Raw genomic sequence first — 23,101 nt, 5'->3', positions numbered from 1 at the left:
AATATGTATTATAGTACTATAGAATATGCACAATATGTTATGTAATGACTTCAAAAATTATGTACAAAAGGAGCAAGAGCTGGCCTGGCTCTCAATCTCTGTTTCAGTCCATACCAAAGGTGCTGGATGGGGTTGAGGTCAGGACTCGGTCTTTCTGGTCCTTCTTTGGTCTCTGGGCCATAGTCACGCTGGAATAGAAAAGGGCCTTCCCCAAACTGTTGCCACACAGTTGGAAGCATAGTGTTGTCCAGAATGTCTTGGTCTGCTGAAGCATTAAGATCCTTCACTGGAGATAAGGGGTCTAGCCCAGACCCTGAGCTTTTCACCACTCCATCCAACGTGGTGTGAGACTGGAAGTACAGAACAGCTGGGTGGAGGTCACAGGAGTTGAATGTCAGCTAAGAAGTGGAGGTTTGTTTGTGTGAGTGCGTAAGTAGTGATGGTTGAATCATTTTGCTGACACCAAAACTACCTGGGAAAAGCAAGACAAGTTTCTCATGCTAATTGTCTGCCACCAGTTAGGCTCGACCCTCAAACACGTCACCACTGTACAAACATGAAAGTATTCTTATGTGTGGTTTAATCCAGGTTGGCCAGTATTTAATGTGTCTGTGTCTTACATGTCGCATGATTCTACCGTGTGAGTGTCTGACTTCCTGCTCTCTGCTCCACGCCTCCATGTGCTGCCTGCTAGTTTGCACGTTCTCTAGTGTTTTTCTTTTCTTTTGCATCCTGCTTCTCTGTGTGTCACTAACCGTTTTCATTGTTGATTACCGTTGCCATGACAACCAATCAGCCTGTCAATCGGATTTCCCCCTTTCAGTCAGTGGATTGTACTCTCTCTCTTTTCAACTCTGAGTCCAACAATCAGCTGGGGTGGGCTCGGTTTAGATGATCAGTGCATTAGTTATTATTTATAGATGATAGGTGCAAGAACAAGGATAAATGATCGGTTCTAGATGACAGGACATACAGGGCGAGAATAGGAAATTACCTTTCTGTCATTTTAGATTAAATACTAAAGATTTTAAAGGTATTTAAGCTTGGTTATAAACACGAAGGCAACAAATATAAACAGACAAGTCATGAAATATTCATGTTTACCCTCTGGTATCTTTCAGATTTACTACCCTAAGCCATTCACAGAAAAAAATGTCTACTTCTAAAAACTGCAATAACTGCAATACCACAGATGAATATTTTCACTTTTTTGGCTTAAATCTTTCAATCAACTTCAGTCCTGAACCAAACTACCCAATATTCAATTATTTTCAGGATTTTAACCCTATAAATTGCAGTTTGAATACATGATGTCACTGTTTTACATGAAAATAAAACACACAAAAATGAGTGTTTTTTTGGTGATAATCTCTGACGTGTCTAACATTTGCAAAAAAAAAAAAAAAAAAAAAAATTGATGCATGATACTTTTTTGGTAGTGTCACTACTCACTGGAAAAAAAGTTTAAATTTAGCATCAAATATGTGCAATGTTCACCTTTATTTTGCATTTTGCTATCATTTAATTGCAATCAACATTCAAAGTCATTTAATAACATAAAAAACAACAACTAAAAAAAACCCTACTAAAAAAAATCAAGCCATTTGCAGCAACAGACAAAATAATAGCAAAACAAAAGTCAAAAATTGACAAAATGTCTAGAGTGATACTGGAGGGTTCAACAAAGTGTGCAGGAAAAATGATAGGTAATAAATTAGTTAACAGACAACATAATAGAATTAATATTCTATTACTAATTTGAGAAAAAAACGTCAACAAAATCTGCCATAAAACTTGAAAATAAGAAGCATTCCCTTAATAATAACTTAAGCATCTGGTAGATGTTCATTTCTTGCAAGAGATTATAAATATATTTGCGGTACTGTGGAGAACTTTTAGGCATGTTTAGGCCAAAAATTGAGCCTGAAGTAAGGTGTGTAATGGCGAGTAAGCCCACCTTAGGGCGCCATTAGGTGGGTAGGACTATTAACACAACCCCGGTCAGGCTCTGGATGTCCGCACCTTTAGGGCAGAGTAAGTGGTGGATGTGGAGAGTGAGCACGGCCTAGGGTCCCATCTGGTTGGGTTGTAGGGTCGCCATGAGCCCCTGGTCATTCTTTGGATCAGAAAACCGCTGAATCTTTAGGGCCTTTCATGTCTTTAAACTTATGATGACTGTATATGTGTCAGTCTCTTATAAAGCATTACTAAATGCATGAGGAAAAATAAAAATCTAAGTAAAATATACTTTAGAACTTGTAAATATTCTTTTCATTGCATTAAAGAAGTAGCTTCAGTTGACTTTAGCTGGCTAAATTAAACATTTGAGTTTAAAATGTAAATGTTAGTATGATAAATTATTCTGAAAGCTTTATATGTTGGCTGATTTTGCGAAACTATAAGTATTTTTAATTGTTATAATAAGAATGTCCTACAGTTTTCAACATGTTGGCGCTTTAACTGTGAAAATGAAGTGAATCAGGCCGTCCTAGTAACCAAAGTTGCCCGTCCCTGATCTAGATCAGTGGTTTAAAACTTTTTTTGCCCAAGGCACACCTAAGGTAAAGCCAAAATCTCAAGGCACAACATTTTCATATCAATACAAAATAGACTTTTGAAATAATATAACAGTCAAGGTGGCCCATAAGGGAGGATAAAGGGGTGAGGTTTCTGGGGCCCAGACAACTGGGGGTGGCAAAAGTGGGCAAAAGGTGCCTGAAAGGTGGAAAAAATTGGTTAAAGTGATAATCAGACATGGCAAAATTGGGTAAAAAGTGGCAAGACAAGGTCAAAAATGGTTAACGATTGGCATAAGGGGCCAAAGAATTGGTTAATAGTGGCAAAACATGTTTCCAAGTCTATCCACTGTCCTTCCTCTATCAAATAAAGGCATGAAAAGGCCCAAAAATAAATCTTTAAAAAAAAATGGGTTACAAGTGGCCAAAAGGGTTAAATGTTGTAAAAGGGTGGTTAAAATGGTTTAAGAGTGATTACAAAATGAGCAAAATTAGACAAAAAGTGGCCAAACAAAGGCAAAGTGAGTGAAAATAGGTGGCAAAAATGGGTTTAAAGTGTCAAAATAGGTTACAAGTGGCAGAAAAGTGGCAGAAAAGGGTTAAAGTTGCTAAAACATGGTAAAAAGTGATGAAAAAATGGGCAAAAAATGTCCAAATACTAGCAAAAGTAGGCAAAACCTGTCAAAAAGGAAGCAAAAATAGGCTAAATATGGGAAAGAGTTCCAAAAAATAGCAAAAAATGGGGCAAAAGTATTTTTAAAAAGTTGCAAAATTGCAAAACAGCAGCAAAAATGGTTTAAGTTGACAAAATTAGTGGCAAAATGGGTAGAAAAATCGGTTATCTTGGTTACAGGGTATCTGCGGGGTCTTGGAAAGTATTAAAAGGTGATAAATCAATTTTGGGAAAATTAAGGCCCTTAAAAAGTATTAAAAAGTCTTATCACGACTTTATAAAGTCTTACATTTTGAAAGTATTTTTTCTGAATTAGCTGTCCAAGAGTTTGAGTCCCAAAAACATCGTAAAAATGTTTGTGAATTTATTCATTTTTATTAAAAAACAAAGATGAACAGGTAAATATAAATCTAGGCTATTGTGGGTGCGTTCGTAAATTGTCTCTGAGAGCGCCAGAGCGAGCGGGCGGGCAGGCAGGCGGGTGGATATTCAGAAACACAAAGATTTACTATCCCAGCCTATTTGAATTTTGTTGTATCATAGTGGTCTATAGTCTTTATCACAAACTAAAACTGTTAAGTTAAAAATATCACTGATGTAAATGGTTACAGCTTCAGACACATCTTTATATCCTCTGATTTTCCCTGGACTCATGCAGAAGTTTACATTTCTGCTGGCGGTACAGCCCTACCTCTGTGTTATCTAACGTCTGTATTAGTATGCATCTTTGGGTGCTGATCCCTGCAGAAGTCTCTGCTCTGCAGTGCTCAGTCATCGTCTGTCTGCAGAGAGCCAGGTTCACAGAGTCCGATACTCAAAGAGGAAACAAAAAACAGCCGAGTCACTCTGACTCCGTCCTCCACTGCACCACTGACCTGCATGTGTTCATGCTGCATCGATACAGCTCAGTTTATTCAAAACAATACTCAAACACTGCTGCTGCATTTTTAGACGAGTTCTGTCTGCTGTACTACAACTCTGATTCATTCAGGATAAAACATTTAAACACAAGGAGCTCTGTGGAGGAATCAACCACACAAGACAGACAGAGAATAGACAAAGATTACAAAAAATTACCATAGAGAATTCCAGATTTAACATACTTGTTATCATGTGCTTATACAGATGTGCATTGAAATGCATGGACATTTCTGCAAAGCCATGCAACAAAAATAACACTGACAGCATAATGAAAGAAAGCATTAAGCAAAGATTATAAGAAGGTCATGGTAAACAGTGGTAATTGATTTGATGCAATACGATGAATCATGATGCATCACGATGGATTGCATCCTCAATTTTCAGTATTACTGCACCTAGCTACTTTTAAAAGACATGTTAAGATATGAACTTCATTTTTTATCATTTATGAATCAATGTCAACCTAAGGGTGCACCCACACTAAGTGAATCCAGTCTAACTGACCAGTTTAAGTGCTCCCTATGGCACACATACTGGGCCCCAGTATGGTACGGTTGCTCATACACAAGCGCAGCTATTCAATATCTAATCGATGCAAATCAACGTGGCACCTTGCAAAATAGTGACATGTAGGCATGGTAGAGGAGGATATGTTCCAAAACAACTCAAAATAAGCTACACAGTCAGTAAAGCTGGCGTGTAGTTATGTCCTTTTTTAGTTCTCCATTGTGTTGAGTCAGACTTATAAACAGAGCCAAGTTAAAACCAGGCCTGGATGGTTTTGATGCCATGTGAGTTAGAGCTGCACAATTATGGTTATAATGTGCAATTAATGTTACACTGCTGGGCAATATTACTGTTTTGATTACACTATAATACATTAATGGTATCAGACACATCTGCCTATAAAGAGGAGAGCTGTCTGGGGTCCAGCCAAGCTGGAGTCCCATGGAGGTCAGCAAAATCATGATCCATTGTGAAGTTAAGCTGTGAAAACATTATTCTATTTTTAACATGAACTACAACCACTCCTATCAGAGCAACAAACAAGGACAAATATTTAATTGTGCTGTAGTGCTGTATAGCCTTTTTCAAAATCTACATGTAAATATCTTATAATAGAATTACCTTATTTTGGCAATGTTAAAAAAGTGGATGGGCACATTGAACTAAACCATTTGGAAAGAAATGTCAGACTTCATAGCTAAGCTATGGAGTTCACAATTGTAAAGATGCCAGAGAATAAAGTAGAAGAAACTGGAATAACTTGATTCAATTAAATAGATTAATTGAATAATTGCAAAAAGAGAAATAATGAAAGATGGAAATTGGAAAAAATGGGATAACAGTGGAAAAAGTAGGCTAAGAATGGCAACAGTGGCAAAAATGGGTGAGAAAAGCAGTTAAATAGTGACAACAATGTGATACAGAAGAAAACACAAAAATTAGCATAAAAACTAGTATAATAGGAATAAAAAATGGGTTATAAAAGGCAAAAAAGGGTGAAAATAGACATAAATTTTCCACAAAAATGGAATAAGAAAGACAAAAAGGAGGAGGAAAAAAAGGTGAAAAGCAGTAAAATGTGGCAACAACTTCAACTTCAACTTTATTTTTTTGTTTAGCACCTTTCATACATAAGACATTTAGCCCAAAGTGCTTTACAAAGGGAGAGAAAGACAGCAATGATCAATAAAAGCCAACCTCTGTAACAGTGGGTTACAGAGGCCAAAAATATACATAGACATAAAAAGCAAAATGGGTTAAAAATGGCGAATAAGTGACATCCAAAGTAGTGGAAAATTGATATATTAGCAAAAAATGGGTCAAAAGAGAGAAAATTCAACAAGGGTTGCAAAAAAATGAAATAAAAAAGGCAAAAGGGGTTGAAAAAAGGGTGAGAAATGGTAAAAAGTGGCAACAATGGGTCAGAGACATAGAATTATGTAAAAGGTGGATAAAATGGGTTTAAAGAGGCAAAAATTGGCATCATTAGTAGTGAAAAGGGGTTAAAAAGTAGTTAAAATAAATTTAAACCAAAATAAATCAAATAAACCTAACTGATCAAAAATCAAGTCAGTAGATTATCATCAGTTTTGTTCTGTCACCCTAACTTTTTTGTAAGGTGGCCTTGACTGCTTTGAAAGGCACCTATGAATAAAATGCAATATTATTATTATTATTATCATTATTATTATGCAGAATCATCAGCGTCAGCATTGAGATGCGTGATTAATTTCAGCACCCTGAATTTTCAATACCCTGGAGAAGGCAAGAGAAGTGATAAAGCACAGGAGTGATCGCTCCTGAAAATTAATTGTAGGAACAATTCACTGATTTAAACAAAGTTTTTTTAAGTCTTGTGTAGTGAGCTTTTAAAATGACTGCAGCATTCTGCTGTAGATGACATGTAGAGTTTGAATTCTAAAATGGGAGATAAAAATAGTTTACTAATGAAGCATCTGTTCATACTCTATAATAAAAAATAAAACCAGAGCACTAAAATCGGGATGACATGTTTAAATTCTGAGTCTAAAATAATCCTTTTAGTTTCTATCCTTGTTTTTAGACATCTGAGCTGCTAGTAAAGGTCAGGGTTTAGATTTAACTCTAGGTTTAGATAGTGAATGTTAGGGAAACAGGCCTGTAGGTCAGATATTTGTAGAGTAGGCAGTCCCACCCTGAGCTCCTGTAATCTTACCATGTTTGCCGTTTTTTTGTCTTTTTGTCTCTTTCTCTCTTTCTCTTTATCAGGCCTAAGCCATCAAGATTATTCCTCCATCCTTCTCTCCTTCCCTCAACTCAATAGCAAAAGGATGTGTGTCTCTGTCCCAACAAACCAACAACGCTCCCCCTTCTCCTCTCCGACAGAGGCTCGGAGAGCGCCCCCCCGCTGGCCGTCTCCTCTGTCGTCTGTTCGTCTGACAGCTGCTGGGACGTTTGGTCTTCTCTGCTCTGACTCTTTCCTCTCACTAACACCGTGTCGTACAGAAACGTTCACTCTCTCACCTCAAATCATCGTGTGTGAAATCTCCCCCCCCTGAGGAGTCACATCTGCACATTTTCCCTCTTTCAGACACCCACCTGTGATTTTTAGGAGGTGCATCGTAGGTTTATTTAGATGGATGGAGGAGCAGGGAGGAGGCAAAATAGAGATGTAGGAAGAGTTTAAGGATCAGTTTCATCTTTATTTGCAACTCAAAGTGAGCTAAAACAGTTGTTTTTAGTAGAGCTGGGTGATATGGCACAATTATCTTCAGTTTTCATCCTCATTGGTTCATATCAGAATACATTTATGTGTTAGGATAACACAACAATATCACAGATACTATGCTATAATGATGCTGCTAGTTTCAGGAGTATCCTAATTACAAAGACGGTTTTCTAGAATTTCCCTAGTTAATAAAGTATCTGTTAATAAGAAGTAATATGGTTTAACATTAGCCAAAGTTATTAATCACACATGTTTATGGTTGCATAGCTTCAATTCAGAATAAAACAATGAAACCTGAGGAAAAAACAAATGGAGGAGCATTTTTCAAAATGGAACATTTTTCATTCATTCATTCATTTTTATTCTCATTAATCTACACTCCATAGTCTGTACCCAACAGTGAAAAAATGAAAACAGAATTTTAGAAACTTTTTGGAAATTTATTACAAATAAAAACCTGAAATATCACATGGACAAAAGTATTTAGACCCTTTAGAACACCACTGTAAATGTAGCTCAGGTTCCTCCCATTCCTCTGACCTTTGCTGGGATGGTCCTCTGGGTAAGAGACAGCAGAAGGCCGCCCTTACATTTACTTTACTGTCTTTCTTTTATCAGGGATGTTTCCTCTTGGTTCGACTGCAACTCAGATAAAGGATTGCATTGAGAAGCTGGAATATTCAGTACTGTGCAAAACCTTTAGGCATGTCAGGGTCAAAAGTTGAGGCTACAGTAAGGCATAGATTAGGCCCGCCTAGGGGACCATTGGGAGGGCACAACCTCAGTCATGTTCTAGATGTCCTTGAGGGATGCCAAGGGTATTGATTTACCTCGGATGTTGGAGCTGGGGATGAAGTCACACCCAGGTTGAATGCGTTACATTTGCTACAGGTTTGTAGCTCAGGGCAAGGCCGTCCATAAGGTGGGTAAAAGGGGGAGCTTTCTGGGGCCCAGCCAAACTGAGGACCCATGGAGGACAGCGGTCCACTGGAGAGTAAAGCTGTGATAATGATTATTTTATTTTAACCTCAATAATAAGTCAAAGCAGCAAAAAATATGTTTTATTTATTTATGCTGTAGTGTTGCCATGCTCTGAATTGGCTGTAGGTGTGAGTGTGAGCTTACCTGGTTGTCCGTCTCTATATGTCAGCCCTAGGATTGACTGGCAACCAGTCCAGGGTGTACCCCGCCTCTCACCCAATGACAACTGGGATAGGCTCCAGCCCCCCGCAACCCCAACGGGATAAGCGGTATAGAAAATGGATGGATTTATATATGTTCTAGAGTTGAAAAAAAAAGGCAAAAATGGCCAAAGAGCAGCTAAAATGGTCAAAAGTGGCAAAAAAATTTGGATATAAATGCCAAAAAGATGTGACAAAAATGGGCATATTTGCAAATCAGTTGGAAAAGTGGCAAAAAGGGCGAAAAACAGCCAAAATGGGTTAGAAATTGCAAAAAAAAAGTAGCAAAAGAGCAGAAAAAGTGTTGAAAAGGGGTTAAAATGTAGCATAGATAAATAATTCTAACATCAGTACCCAGTAATAGATTCTCAGGTCCATGATAGTGTAACTGTTAGCTAGGAAGGATGCTAGCACCAATTCTTCACATCCAACATGCATGCATTGTTATCATCAATAAATCACAACTGGGGTGGCCCTGTCCTCTCGGTTTGTCAGGGTCCCAGACAGTTCTTAGGGCCGGCCTGCTCAGGGTAACAAATACACCGATTTTCTGAGTTGGAATTCCGAGTTCAGGGTGCATTTGATGACATATTCAACTGGCAGCTCTGAATTTCTGAATCCTGAGGTGGAGGTGGCGAGTAAGCACCGGCAAAGATACCGCCCAGGCGGGTCATAGGGCTGCTACAAACCCCTGGTGGCCCCTGGTATTACCAGGGTTGAAAAGGCCAGACAGAAGAGATGCCATTGAGCTTGACCTTGACACACATGCCCACCCCTCTTCTCCAGCCCCTTGTTGTGGCACATCCGGCCCCATGATGACTCCTTAGCGCTCTGCATGCCTAAAACTTCAGCACAGTTCTGTATTTGTGTACATTTCTTACTGGAAGACAACAGCACACTCACTGACTCATCCTTACATCTGTACATATCAGGTGAAAATATACAAAAAATCATAGATTTATCATCTTGATCAAACCATATCGTTTATCTTGACTGCATATCGCCCAGCCCTATTCCACCTTCACTATTTATTAAAAATACCGACTTCGTCCACATCGGTCTCACTCTGAATTTGTTGCTTGGAGCGTTCTCCATCTGAAAATCGAACCTTAACGCTCGTTTCCAACCTGGTGCCTGTATTTAGCCTTTATTGTGCTTTCTGTTTCTTAAATGATCATATCTGTTGCCAATATGTTTGCTTTTGTGCTTTTTAAAGAAATCAGATGCCTAAAAAGCGTGACAATAACGGTACTGCAGTTTCACGTGCTAATCAGAACATGCTATTACTCTTTTTTTTTTTTTTTTTTTTTTTAATGTGCACAGACTTGTGGGCGGGAAACGAGAAGGGAGATTTGATGTTTTTATAGATAAATTGACTTTATATTTCATTTTTGTATCATTGTGTTTACATTTTTTAATGTTTATGATTGTTTTGTGGCTGAATATTAAGGCAGTAGCTTGTTAAAAATGCTAACAATGTTGAACGGTTAGAAGCTGGCGGCTTATTGATCGCTGACAACGAGCTCTTGTTGCCATGGTAATTTATTTCAGTTTGCTCCTTCTGCTCAGTGTCCTTGGATTGGTGGAGGATTCTCAGAGTACTGAAGCTTTTAAAAAGGGAATAGTTAAAGCCTGCAGAGACAAAGTGGAGCATTTAGCACAAAGAGACTGATGAATATTGACCGTTTTAATCCCGATCGCCTTTATTTGTCGGTGTAGGAGTGGAGCTGGTGTTTTAATTGAACTTAGGTTGATTCCACTGTCGTACTCGTGCGTGTTCGTGTAGTTTCGGTGGCACAGTCGCCTCTTTGGGCGCCGTATTTTGAACACAAAGCTTCATGGAGTGTTTTGCCTTTTCTCGGGCCGTCTGCAGGTGAACTCTTTGGTGCATCATGGCGAGCGTTTCCTCCAGATCAGCCTGTTTTAGCATCTGTTTAACCTGCTGAATGTAAATGACTCTAACACCTTTGGAAGTGTAACTGTAGGCTGTTCTTTCTCCGTTTGAAAAGTGCATTCACTCTGCGGCTTCTCGGTATGCTACCTGCCTTTATTCTTCATTCCTTCAACGAGTACTCCTTTACTTCTAATGAACAAAAGAACTGAATATGTACATCACATCATTATGACAATATTGTTGTGTTAGTGGAATGCTTATTTATTGAACTGTCTATTCTCGACATATATAGTGTGAATCCTAAAGTGGAGAACATAAATGGTATAAGCACTATCTTAGAACGTAGGACTGCATTCTATTTACCATTCTGCATTGTGAAGATGATTGCATCAACACTTGTTGGTATTCTCAAATAAAATTTTTCATTTGTGAAGTTTTGTCTTTTTTCTGCATCTCATGGAGACATCTTATTACTCCTGACTACTTCCTGTCTCATCTCCAGTAGAAGAGAAGCATCAGCTGACTGATCCACAGCTCCTCCTTCTGGTTGAAAGCCTGTATTACACTCTGATCATCCCACAGTAGGGTTGTCACGATGCCAGGGTTTAAGGCCAAGGCCACATGGAGTTGGAGATCTTTCTTCCTCAGTTAAAAACTAAATCCCGTCTACACATTCTCACAAACATCTTTATCCACATTAACCTCTAAAACCCACGCTTATGTTCTGAAAAGATCACGACATGTCAGCAGGGGAGAGTCCTTGACTCTGCAGGTGAAGCAGCTCACTCACAGTCACCCGTGCTGAAAATGTCCCCTCTGCTCCTCTGTAATGACCGTTTCATTTTCAAAGTAGTCCCTTCAACTCGAGCCATGTCTTGTCCACAACCACATACGTTGGTGGCTATGGTCGCTGAAACAGAAGTGAAAACACTGCACACTAATAAGGTCAAAAAGAGGAGAAACAAGCACACAGTGTGATGTTACAGTCCACAATGGCACATGAATGCTGTAAAGTCCTTCTGAACATCTTTCTTGACTTTTCCTGAGGAATTCTGATCACCTCTAGGCCAGGTGGGATATAATCTCTCCAGTGAGTTTTGGGCTTGTCCCGGGGCCTCCTCCCAGGTAGATGTGTCCAAAGACCATCACAGATAGGCAACCAGGAGGGATCCTGATCAGATGCTGAAGTCCTCTCCCTGGAAGGAGTTTTACAAAAAAAAGGATAAGTCAGCCCGGCAGTCAGGTGGGCAGCAGTCCAGGTGTAACATCACCCCTCACCCAAGGACAGCTGGGATTGGCTCCAGGTCCTCACAACCCCCAACCAGACAAGTGGGACGGATGGATGAATGGACAGTGTGCACATTGTGTGCAATATAGGCAGTGTGCAGGTGTTTGTTTGCGTTTCTTTTAGATTCTTTCCTCTCCTCAGTGAAGTGAAAATCTTTACCATCTTATTCCAGATTTATTTGTCAGATTTCCCATTAGCTGCCTTCCAGAGCACAGCTCTAGTCTTCCACAAGTCCACTTTAAAACAAAGACCCGTACATCAGATGGACATTTAAAAAATCAAATCCTGACCTTGGTGCATGTCTTTCCCCACTTTATTTCCAATCTCTCTCGCCAGCTTTCCTACAAATAAAGGCAAAGCCATGGAATAATCTTAAAGAGAGTATTACATTTCACACGAACCATCACATACAAAAAATGTACACAAATCGAGGCATCTTGAATTCTATATAAAGGCCCTGTCAAGTGAAATCCCAACTTTGTGTCTTAACACTCTAGATATGTTGGAATATGGTTGCTGTAAACATGTGAAAACACTGAGATCTACATGTGACTGAATTCTGGGTTTAGGCCCCGTTTACACAACAATGTTTTCAAGTGAAAACGCAAAAGTATTGTAGTGTTTTGGCTGTCCGTTTACACAGCAACGGCGTTTTGGTGCCTGAAAACTGAATTTTTTGGAAACAGGCTCCAGAGTGGAAGTTTTTCAAAACATCTCCGTCTCCGTGTAAACAGGGAAACCGGCACTTTCTGAAAACGGACATGCACACTGTGGCTGCAGTAAATACCCATGTGCGAGTAGGCTTAAAACGCATGCACAGATGGGAAGCCCAAAACAAAGATGGCCGACACCAGTGTACTGTTCATGCTCCTCACTGTTTTGAATTTAACTGTACTTCTCCAACAAAGTGTTGATTTACTTCACCATCACTTGGATCAGTGGAGACGCATTTCATGCCTTCACCAGATTCTGACTCAATCGATCCAGACGCCATCGAAGGGCAGCCCAAAGGCGCTTATTTTGGTTCATTGCAAAATCACACCGCCATCTACTGGCCTGGCATGTATACTGCATTGTTTTTGGTGTTTCCCACAGTCTCGTGTGAATGGAGATCATTCTGAAAACATTGCCGTCTGAACGTGGAACTTTTTTGAAACGAAAACAGAAAACAAAGCAAAAAGTTGTTGTGTGAACGGGGCCTTAGACTGTTACAAAGTTTTTGACCTCTTTCCTGGCTGGGTTTAATGTGGGCGGGGCTAATATGTGGGCGGTTGATGTCACCAGTGATGTCCCCATCACTGGAAGGAATGATAGGGGACAATTTGGGTCAGAATCATTCAAACATAAACATCTCACAAATATATATTCTATTGGAGACAAAATCACTGAAAGCATCTTTAAAAAATTTAGTAAACAAGAGAAAAATATAGATATCACATACTGCAGTAGTTCTGCACTGTTAGTATTGCATACATGTATGTAGTTCACCTGAGTGATCTTAATGCAAATTTTAAAGAAAAGATCTCACACAAGAATATTTTGATAGATGGACTCAATACTTTTACAAAACAATGTTTCAAGTATTAGAACAATAGATAAAACTATAATAAATGAGAGAAAAATGCACATACAGCCTACTAGTTCTAGTAATATTAACACTGCAATGGACTGGTGAACTGTTGGTGTACATATACCTGCTTTGTAAAAAAGTTAAACCCTGCAGAGGACTCCTGAACTGTCTTTGGGTGTATAATAGTCTCATTGTGGAGTAGTACAGGAGGAGCTTGTGTGTGCATCTGTGTGAAACGTAGGATATAAAAAAAAAAAAAAAAAAAAAAAAGACGACGAAACGGCTCACAACTGTGACTCGGTTCCCATTGTTCATGTTAAAGAGCCATTCAAAAGATTTGGATCATTCATGAACGTCACATTTCTATTTAGTATGAAGTAGTTTAAATTCAAAAGGTTGATTTTTATGGAAGATAGGAAATTGTTGACGTTTAAAGACCGGATTCCCACATTCCCTCATACAACGAGTCTTTACAAACAGATTAGTGAGGCATTAGAGGAGTTTTCAGTTTAAAAGCATATTTGTCTTTGGTGAGTTCTTCCTGCAGGCATGTTTTTGTTTTTCCTCTTAATCCCTTTAAACTAAAGCATTTTAGCATGTAGATGAGTGTTCTGTCCATATAATCTACAACGGTGAGCTCATGTGGAGTCGGTACCTGAAACATTTACCAGATAGATGGTTAGTAGAACTGAATGGACTGAATCAACACTGCATGTTCAGACATGGTGACTTCATCACTCTATCATTCGTGTCTTTTTTATTTATGTTGTACTAAAAACAAATTGGATTCCTACAGTTTTAGAAATAGTGAAATGTATTTGCACATGTAGGCTGCGTGCATTATGGGTAATGATGTCACACACTTGTCTTCTTCCTGTGGAGTTTCATCCTTAAAGTATTTTTTAGTTTTAAGTGCAGTTAGGGGAAACTTTAACTTTCAAAGTAACTTTATTGCGGCTCGAGAATAAGATTAGAAAGAAAGAAGAATAATGCAACCATTTGGCATCACTACCCAGAATGCACTGCATATCAGTGCACAGCAACAGTGTGCTTACAGAATTAAAAATCCCATTCATTTTCTTCATAGCAGATTTGATTATTGTCAGAAACATCCCAGGTAGTCCTACCATGAACCATCTGAGTGTTTAATGATTCTAACTGCTCCTGTAGAAAACAAAAGTTCACAAGGTATCAACCTCTTTAACCCTTTACCTACTGAGCCAGCGCCAGCGCTGTGTTTTATATGTCCGGAGTATTATTACCGTAACTCTGTCGAAGTTTGTCCGATTAGAAAAATTCCAATGGCGTTGGAAAGCTGAGAATTGTGGGCATGCACACATATATGGTTCATTACGATACTCGCAACCATATGACGTGGGCATTCATAGCAAAACACCAGAAGTATCGCGAGACCGCTACACGGATTCTCAACACTGTAACTCCTTAAAAGTTTGCCCAATCTAAAAATTTCCAACGCTGACAGAGAGCTGAGAATCTGTGCTTTCCGGCAATTTATGATGTGTGGTATATATATTACGGTAATGCTGAACAGCACCGCGAAAACGGCAGCTTTGGCAGAAGACGAGTGAGAAAGGAGAGTGAAGGAAGAGAGTAAAAGGAGAGTGAGAGTGGTGTTTTGTTTTCAAAAAATAGCCTTAGATAGTGGCATTTGTGCGTGTCTGTCATGTGCAATAACAGTATGTTACTGGAGAATGTTGAGAATGCATTTTTCCACCTTTATTTGCACTCATTTTCACCTATGTATATAGTTATATTTTGCACTGTATCTTGCACACCCAGAGTCCTAGACTCTAAAAATGACTGCTGATTGTTCTGAACATGTATAGGTTCACATTTCAAATGTCAAATCAAAACTTCATGAGCAATAACAACATTTCTACTCATAGAAGCCATGAAAAACAAATCCGTTTTTGTGTTTTTCTTCTTTTAAACTGCTGACAATTCCATATAATGTGCAATAATCATTAACCAGATGTTGAAAAGTCAAGTTCAAGTACTCCTGGGAAAAGGGAGCAAAACTCTCAGACTTAGGGTATTTCCTGACTATTTTACAGCCATAATAAAAAAATATGTCCAAATCGCCATTTTTAGATTTAGGAGGTAAAGGGTTAAGAAAAACGTCATTTATCTGTGATCTAAAAAAAAAAAAAAAACAATACAAAGCTTTCTGCCCCCCTGAGATCTTTGGGGTCTGGGACCCCAGGTTGGGATAGCTGTCTGCACTCACAGCAGTACAAATAGCAACAACTAATGCCAGACTTGAATGTATAAACATATACTCAAACATATATACTAGTATATATATGATATATTAATGGTTCCAAACTGGTGTAGCATCAGGACTCAGCACCACCTCCTAAAGACCAACATTTCTCACTGTTTTTCAATGATAACCGTGTATTTTTAATGAAAAACAGGGCTGTTTGGAACTGAGCAGGAACAACAGAGCTGGAGAATTAATATCCTTCAAAATAAAAGTACATCATTGTCTTTTGCCACATAAAACTGTAACTGGTTTCCACTTTAGGGTCCTGACGCACCAGCAGAGAGCCGTGGATACATGTTATGATGTTGTGTTGATTGTTTTTGTGTCTCCAGTATAGTCGTGTTGATGTTTTCTCATCTCTGCAGGATGGCAGCGGCGCTCTCCAGCGCGCCGGCTCTTTGGGGAAACTCAGAGACGTTTTACGGCGAAGCAGCGAGCTGCTGGTGAAAAAGCTTCAGGGTAACGGACCTCCTGAACCTCGCAGCACCAAGTAAGGACTAGAAGAATACTCTAATATATGGAGCACTTAGAGCTAAATAAGATGCCGAGTTTACTGAGAAAAATAAATAAATGAAAGTCAGCGACTAACCAGCTGTAATAATACTGCATATGAACATTTTTTTCTTCCTGTTTGTTCTGCAGCATGAAGCGAGCCGCGTCCTTGAATTACCTGAACAAAACAAGTGACGACCAGTTCCAGGTGAGGAAGATTTTACATTCAGTCAAACTCTGGTGCTAAAATTCTGATTTAGTTTAAGAAATATTTTGATTGCACATGCATATTCTTCCTATATTATTATATATTTATTATATCTTCCTGCTTTTGTTTGTTTTTTGTAATCTTTTACGCAAACACAGCCACATTTACAGACACAATTGAAGCAGTGATCCTCATGGCTTAGACCAGGGCTGTCCCAACTTTTTCAGGAAAATAACAGGCTGACAGGGCCACTGTGATGTCCCTCACCTTTAGTGTATTAAAGTTAGTAAAACCAGTCCAATGTAGGTTAAAATATGCTTATTAATTAAAGACATACCACCTACATCACAGCTTTACATTACTGGGTAATAGGGCAAACAGCCTTAGGGATCAATAAAGTATTCATCCATCATCTCTCTGTCTTTGGATATTATAGTGACTATTGATGAGGACCTCATACTGCCACTCTTAAAAATGGTTGACTGTCCCTTTAAGTCATTTTAAGCTATTTTAAAGGAACCGTTTTATTTAACTCCTGGTAAACTTTATTTCCCGTCTACATCACAGCATGTGTGTCTAACTCAGTTTCAGATAAAGAGTTAAACGTCTAAATGCCTGAAAAGTTTTAAAATTCTCTTTCATGTGTCTCAGACTCGAGGTGGTAACTTCAGCGGGAGCCGCGGCCTCAGCTCGAGCACCGTCGACCTTTACACTGGAAACTGAACGACTTCCTGTTCAGGCGCTGCTTCTTTGGCTCGTTCTCTGAGCCGCCACGATCACCGCCAACACTACCAGACGCCCTCAGGCTCCCAGCACCTAAAAAAAACACCCAAAGACCCGATTCCTCTGAGATCCACATCCCAAAGATGTCGATTAGTCACCAAACACCTGCCTACAGACCTGTCTGCTCCTAGGTCCAGGTTCTATTTTATGACTCTTTCATGGTGACTGGTGTCGCCTCAGTGCCTCCACATGTGGCCAAAACACTGAACCTCGTCTCTGCCCTTGTTCAGAATCACTGTGAGTCTGCACTTTGTCTTCAGCTGTGGCCATAAAACACCCAAACTCTTAAAGTCCCCCGCATCATGCGTTGATTTGTTTAGTCTTCTTGTGCCATTCATGGTTTTATTAGTATAACGTAGATTTCTGTTGCCTCCATGATTAGAAGATTAGAAGGTCTGCTGGGTTTCAAGTGTCTCGTTGTAAAGATGTAAATCCTGCTTTTTATTTCTTTTTAGTGGTTTAATGTTTGCCTGTTGAGATTTATTTGCAATGCGAGGTGTTGGTTTAAGCTTTGGGAGACAGGGTGAACCATGCATACTGCTGAATTCATGTGTTTTTCTTAAAGAAAGTTTAAAATTTAAATCCTCTTCAGCTTCAGGATCCAGGTGTGTTGTTTCTGCACACAGAAACTAAAGAACGGTCACTGGGGTCGTTTAGACCTTCATGAAACATCCGTTTGGGGCTTTAAGCCTAAAGCACCAGTTAGCAGCCAAAAGGCCGACGCTTTCCTCTTAACTACGCCAAATAACCCAGATCTCTGAAAACAGACGGTTCCCATCACTCTTACAGAATACAGCTGATCAGCTGACAGGGTGGACTTCAGTCCCCACTAGTACTCACACAGACTTCTTCTGCACAACCAGTCCAATCCGGATCAATGCATCCCAGACCACCTCAGTTCACAGTCCGATCTATCAGATATCAAACTGGAGGTGCAGCCGCACAAAGCGTTATCCCTTGGTATCCGTACGCCCTCAACGGATGTAGCAGTAATGTCTAGACGACTCCTTTGCATCATTATCGTCCTCAGAGAGCTTAAAAACACAACCATTCTAATAAAAATGTGTTAACTAGTTTGTAAATAAAATAATGAGACTAAAGCGGATCCATATGCCGATCCGGATCCACCTGAATGATCTCTGGTGCCATGAGACGTTCACCTGCAGGCCGACTCTTCCACTGTGAACACGATTTAAAGCTGTTTACAGGTACTCCAGGTGTGATGCATATCCTGATTTTTACTCTGTGATAACCATCGATTTTGCACATTTCTCTGATCGGTGTCTTCTCTCTTTGATTCTTTTTATTCTTAGTGAAGCCACGACAAAAAAACTGGAATGTTCTTTAATTATTTTTCCTCTTTGATGTGTTTTTTCTTCATATTTGTTTGATAAGATGTAAAATAAAATCAGCCAATCATGGAAGTCAACTGGAACGTAGCTGGAGTGGAAATAAGCTTCATGATCGTTGTTGGTAAACGTGTTTGTTTGGATCTGATTCTCTAAAATTCCCAAGTATCTGAAATATTTGTTGATGTGAATCCGAACCGCTGTGTGATCCCGATTCAGAAATAAAACCAACAATTTTCTATTTTTTTGTCTTTTTTTTTTCTTAGAAAGAAAATCTCCAATAAACAAAAACAACTGCATCTCCATCGCTGTCATTTATGAGTTTGTGTTTGGATAAAATTTACTTTTTTTGTTGAAAAATTCCTCCATAATTTGAATTTTTTAAAGAATTGTTTACTTATGGCATATTTGAGAAGACTGTGATGTTAAAAATTTCACATCAGATTGCCTTGTTACTGCACCAGATGCATTGTGGGATTGCCAACTATCACTCTAAGGTGGAATGAGTCTGTGGTAACAGGAGGTTTCTTAATTATTTCAATTTAAAGTTAGGCAGTTGCACAAAAAATATGGCATATTTGAGAAGGCTTTTATGTTGAAAATCCACATCAGATTGCCTTGTTACTGCACCAGATGCATTGTGGGGTTGCCAAGTATCACTCTAAGGTGGAATGAGTCTGTGGTAACAGGAGGTTTCTTCATTTTTAGGGCCCGAGCACCGAGTGGTGTGAGGACCTAATTGTAATCGCAAGGATTATTATATTTGCCGTCATTGCTTGGACTTTTGAGGCCCATAACATTTCTGAATTCGCTGGAGGCTTTGCAAGTACATCCAGTCTCGTGAAAATTTGATATTTTTTGGGTTTCATGTGCAGTCATTTAGAATTGCAAAAATAGCACCCCCTAACAGTTTTCCAAGTTAAAGCCCCCTCCTTTGGCTTTGTCATAGATTCATGAAATTGTGTGTGCAGGTGTGGCTTGGGGAGATCTACAAAAAAGCCTACACTCTATCTCTAACAGGAAATCCGCCATTTTGAATAAATATGCATAAAAGAGGTCATTGGCAAAATGGCCCAGTAAGTTTGGGTGTTTTTTTTTCCTTAATAATTGTAAATTTATTTATTTACGGGATAGCCCCTTGAGATGGATCATCTCGTTTTCAAGGGGGTCCCAAACAAAGATATATACGAGACAGGAACATTGCAAGACAACCCATACAGGACAGACATTACAAAACATTAGAAGAAACATCAAAACACAGACAATATAGAAAATTACACAAGAAATACAATACAGATGTTGAAAAGAAAAAAAAAAACAATGTGACACAGACATACACAAAACAATAAATGAAATCATTTAAAATTGACTTTTGTATTTACGCAGGTCATCTTTGTCTAATGCTGAATTAGTTTGATGATCTGAGACATTTAAGTGTGACAACTGTGCAGAAAACAAAAGAAATCAGGAAGAGGGACGTTATTTATGGCAGTATTTTCATCAGTGGATTTTAAATCAAATCATTGTAATTTTTATTTGTTGTTTTTATTTTTGATTTTAAGTAACCTTCTATGTGGTACAATACAGCAGATTCTCAAAATTACTCCCCTGTGGGACACCATCCTGTGCTGAACCTCTGTTTTCTAAATTCTTAACTCTAGAACACGTGAATGTGAAAACCTGATAAGCATGGAGAAGTTTCATTCTGATCCACTGGAGCAGTGACCAGCTTTAACCACGAGGTGCCGCTGTTGTCTGCATTATCCCGGGGCACGCACGAGCACCGGAAACTCCTCTGTGGAGAAAGAAGGGAATTTAGTCAAGCTGTATGAAACTCACAGTATCAGTACAGGATGTGCCACTTTCAAAATAAAAGTTTTCTTCATATTTAAAAGCGACGTGGACTTCACATTTCAGCCTTTCCTCTGTAATCATTGGTATGACTAAAGGAGGAGCTTCCGGCTGTTTTCAGAATTATCATAAAATAACTGAATTTTTAAACAATGAATTGGAGAAGAAGATGCAGAAGACCATGTATGCACTTTTTTATTGTTTGTGTGTGTGTGTGTGTGTGTGTGTGTGTGTGTGTGTGTGTGTTTACATTTCCCTAAAAAACCAGTGTCAGTGCTGTCGTCAGGGCTCTACACCGGACATGAACGGATCCACCTGTTTAGTTTAATGATGGACTGTATGGAAGTTAAAGGATGACAATGAGGGGCGCAGGCTTTTTCTTCTTTTTTAGAACCCTTTAAAACTCTGAGGAAAAATGGAATTAAAATCAGAATTAAAGTCAAAATTAAATTAAAGTCAGAATTCTAATATTAAAATCTGGGATTAGAGTAAAAATTCTCAGGTTAAAGTCACAATTCTGAGATTAAAGCCTCAAATTTTAAGAGGAAATTCTGAGATTAAAGTCACAATTCTAAAATTAAAGCCTAAAATTTTAAGATTAAATTCTGAGATTAAAGTCACAATTCTGGGATTAAAGCCTCAAATTTTAAGATTAAATTCTGAGATTAAAGTCACAATTCTGAGATTAAAGCCTGAAATTTTAAGATTAAATTCTAAGATTAAAGCCTCAAATTTTAAAATGAAATTCTGAGATTAAATTCACAATTCTGAGATTAAAGCCTGAAATTTTAAGATTAAATTCTGAGATTAAAGTCATAATGTTGGGATTCAAGTCTGAGATTTAAATCAGAAATATTGATTTAAAGTCAGAATTCTGAGATTGAAGTAAAAATTCTTAGATTTAATTCCAAGATTAATGTTAAAATTATTATTATTTTTTCTTTGTTTATTTGGAAAGGGATCATGTATAATAATAATGATAAAAAACGTAAATGTTTCCATTTTAAAATTATGAGTTTAAAGTTAAACTACTGAGACTGAAATCAGAATTTTGAGATTAGTCAAACTGTCAAGATTAAAAACTGAGATTTAAGGCCTAATTCTGAGATTAAAGTAGAAATGATTAAAAAAATTAAACTCAGGGATTGAAGTCTGAATTCTGAGAATAAAGTCAGAATTCTAGTATTAAAATCAGAAATTAATGTCTGAGTTCTTGTACTAAAGTATAAAATTCAAAGCTTTAATTCTGAAGTTTAAATTAGAATTATGACAGATTTTTATAGACACTTTTTTTAGATTTTGAGAAAGAAGAGAAATCTGACTGTGATCTTCTAACTTGTCAGAATTTGGAAAAAGTTTTGGACTTTTATAGAAGAAAATAGAATGAATAAACGGAGTATTCCAGAAGCTGAATTTTGTTTCTTCTGAGTGATCTTACTTGTTTTTAACTGTTCCCTTCGCCATCTCTGAGAGATCCACGGTTTGATGTAATTTTTTTTTAAATTTATTTCCGTTTTAAGATGATTTAAATAGAAAGAACACTGAAATAGCTACAGCAGACGTTTATTTTGAAGGTCCCAACCGGATTTGACGCTTGTTGTTACGTCACTCTTGACGCTGGGGCTGAAATTCGTCCAGGCGGTGGGAGGAAGCGAACTGTGAAACACCGCGGAGGTAAACTCGGTGTTTCGGACTGAAGTGACCGGAGACCGGTGGATCTGTAGCGGCGGACAGCGGAGACTCTCGCCGGGCTGTGATGAACCTCTGCGGGGTAAAAGCTCACCGAAGCCCCGCTGTTTAAAACACCTGGAGGACCAAAGTTGGACTCAAACTTTCCACCGTGAACTCCGCGTCTCCGTGTGGCCTGTTACCGGGAGACTCCTCCACATGTGTCCGCCTCTCTGCTAGTTCAACCAGGTGAGCAGGCCGTGTTTCTACGGGGACCTGCGCAGGTAACACGGATAGCTTTACCTTTACGCACGCGCTGACGCACGGATATATTTGACGCTCCCTGTTTGCCCCACGGATCTACGGAAGAGAAGAGAACCGGAGAGGCTCCAGAGCAGCCGGAGGACGGGAATGGATGTACCCGGAGAGAGAGAGCCTCAGCGGGGGAAGGAACCGAGGATCCCCGCGGTGAAGAGGAGGAGGAGAGCGGCGATGGAGACGGCGCTGGCCGTCGGTTTGGTCTGCCTCCAAGGTTGGTAACGAGCTACTCTGGCTCAGAAACAAAGCAGGCATGCTGCTGTCTGCTGGTTTTCATTCATTCCACTGGTTATGTTGGGATAAAAACTGCAGACCCCCAGTCCTGCAGACCCCGACACTGACCCCCACGCTCTGGTTTGGTTTTCTGCTGCTTTTAGTCGGTTCATTCATTGTTGGAGAAACAAAAGAGATTTAGTGTTTCTGCCACTCAAAGTTGCTTTACTTCAGAGGATCGTTTTCTTTAGAGGAAAAACTTTTGACTAGTTCTTGTTTGGGGGTCCTCGGAGGAAGTGGGACACCCCTCCCCTCCCCCATTGACCCCAGTTTTTTTTGGGAAAAAACAACAACTGCAGTTTAGAGAAGCTTTCTGCCTCCAAAATGGCTGCAAAGAGAAGAAATTGAACGCAAGTGATGAGATACTGAGTGGGAAAACTGCATCCAAGTAGACACGATGCACACTTTCTTATTTTTATGCTTTATTCAATTCTTCATGAATGTTCCTGTAGAAGGAGAGCTGATGTTTGCATCCTCACACTTTCATCTCTTCATATTTCTCCTACCTTTGTCTTTTTTCCTTTGTTTTGCACCAGAATTGCTCATAAGGATCTGTTTGGTATATCTTGAGGTGATGAGGATTAGAAGAATGTTTTTAACTTGTAAAAAATCTCA

At 39.0% G+C, this 23,101-nt stretch overlaps 2 protein-coding genes across 5 annotated transcripts in view; both read left to right on the top strand.

Annotated features, from left to right (window-relative positions):
* klc1b (kinesin light chain 1b) overlaps window positions 1-18,675 on the top strand; it is a 72,185-nt gene extending 53,510 nt beyond the window's left edge. For 3 of the 4 annotated variants that reach the window (XM_041789232.1, XM_041789231.1, XM_041789233.1), the window contains 3 exons: window positions 15,910-16,034; window positions 16,187-16,244; window positions 16,896-18,675. In XM_041789232.1, coding sequence (XP_041645166.1) covers window positions 15,910-16,034; window positions 16,187-16,244; window positions 16,896-16,967 — 255 coding nt within the window. In that variant the 3' untranslated portion in view covers window positions 16,968-18,675. Of the gene's footprint in view, window positions 1-6,864; window positions 7,724-15,909; window positions 16,035-16,186; window positions 16,245-16,895 lie in introns of those variants that run through there. The other variant, XM_041789234.1, reaches the window with a different exon arrangement.
* A 3,192-nt stretch (window positions 18,676-21,867) lies between these two features.
* Window positions 21,868-23,101, top strand: part of ptk7b (protein tyrosine kinase 7b) — a 168,809-nt gene continuing 167,575 nt past the window's right edge. Inside the window, exon 1 of the mRNA XM_041789441.1 lies at window positions 21,868-22,427. Within this exon, the coding sequence (XP_041645375.1) occupies window positions 22,307-22,427 (121 nt within the window). The 5' untranslated portion in view covers window positions 21,868-22,306. The remainder of the gene's footprint in view (window positions 22,428-23,101) is intronic.

Source organism: Cheilinus undulatus, linkage group 6 (genome assembly GCF_018320785.1).
Source record: "Cheilinus undulatus linkage group 6, ASM1832078v1, whole genome shotgun sequence".
Lineage (NCBI taxonomy): Eukaryota > Metazoa > Chordata > Actinopteri > Labriformes > Labridae > Cheilinus > Cheilinus undulatus.
Note: the sequence above shows the minus strand (reverse complement) of the source record. Positions and strands in the feature narration are given on the sequence as shown.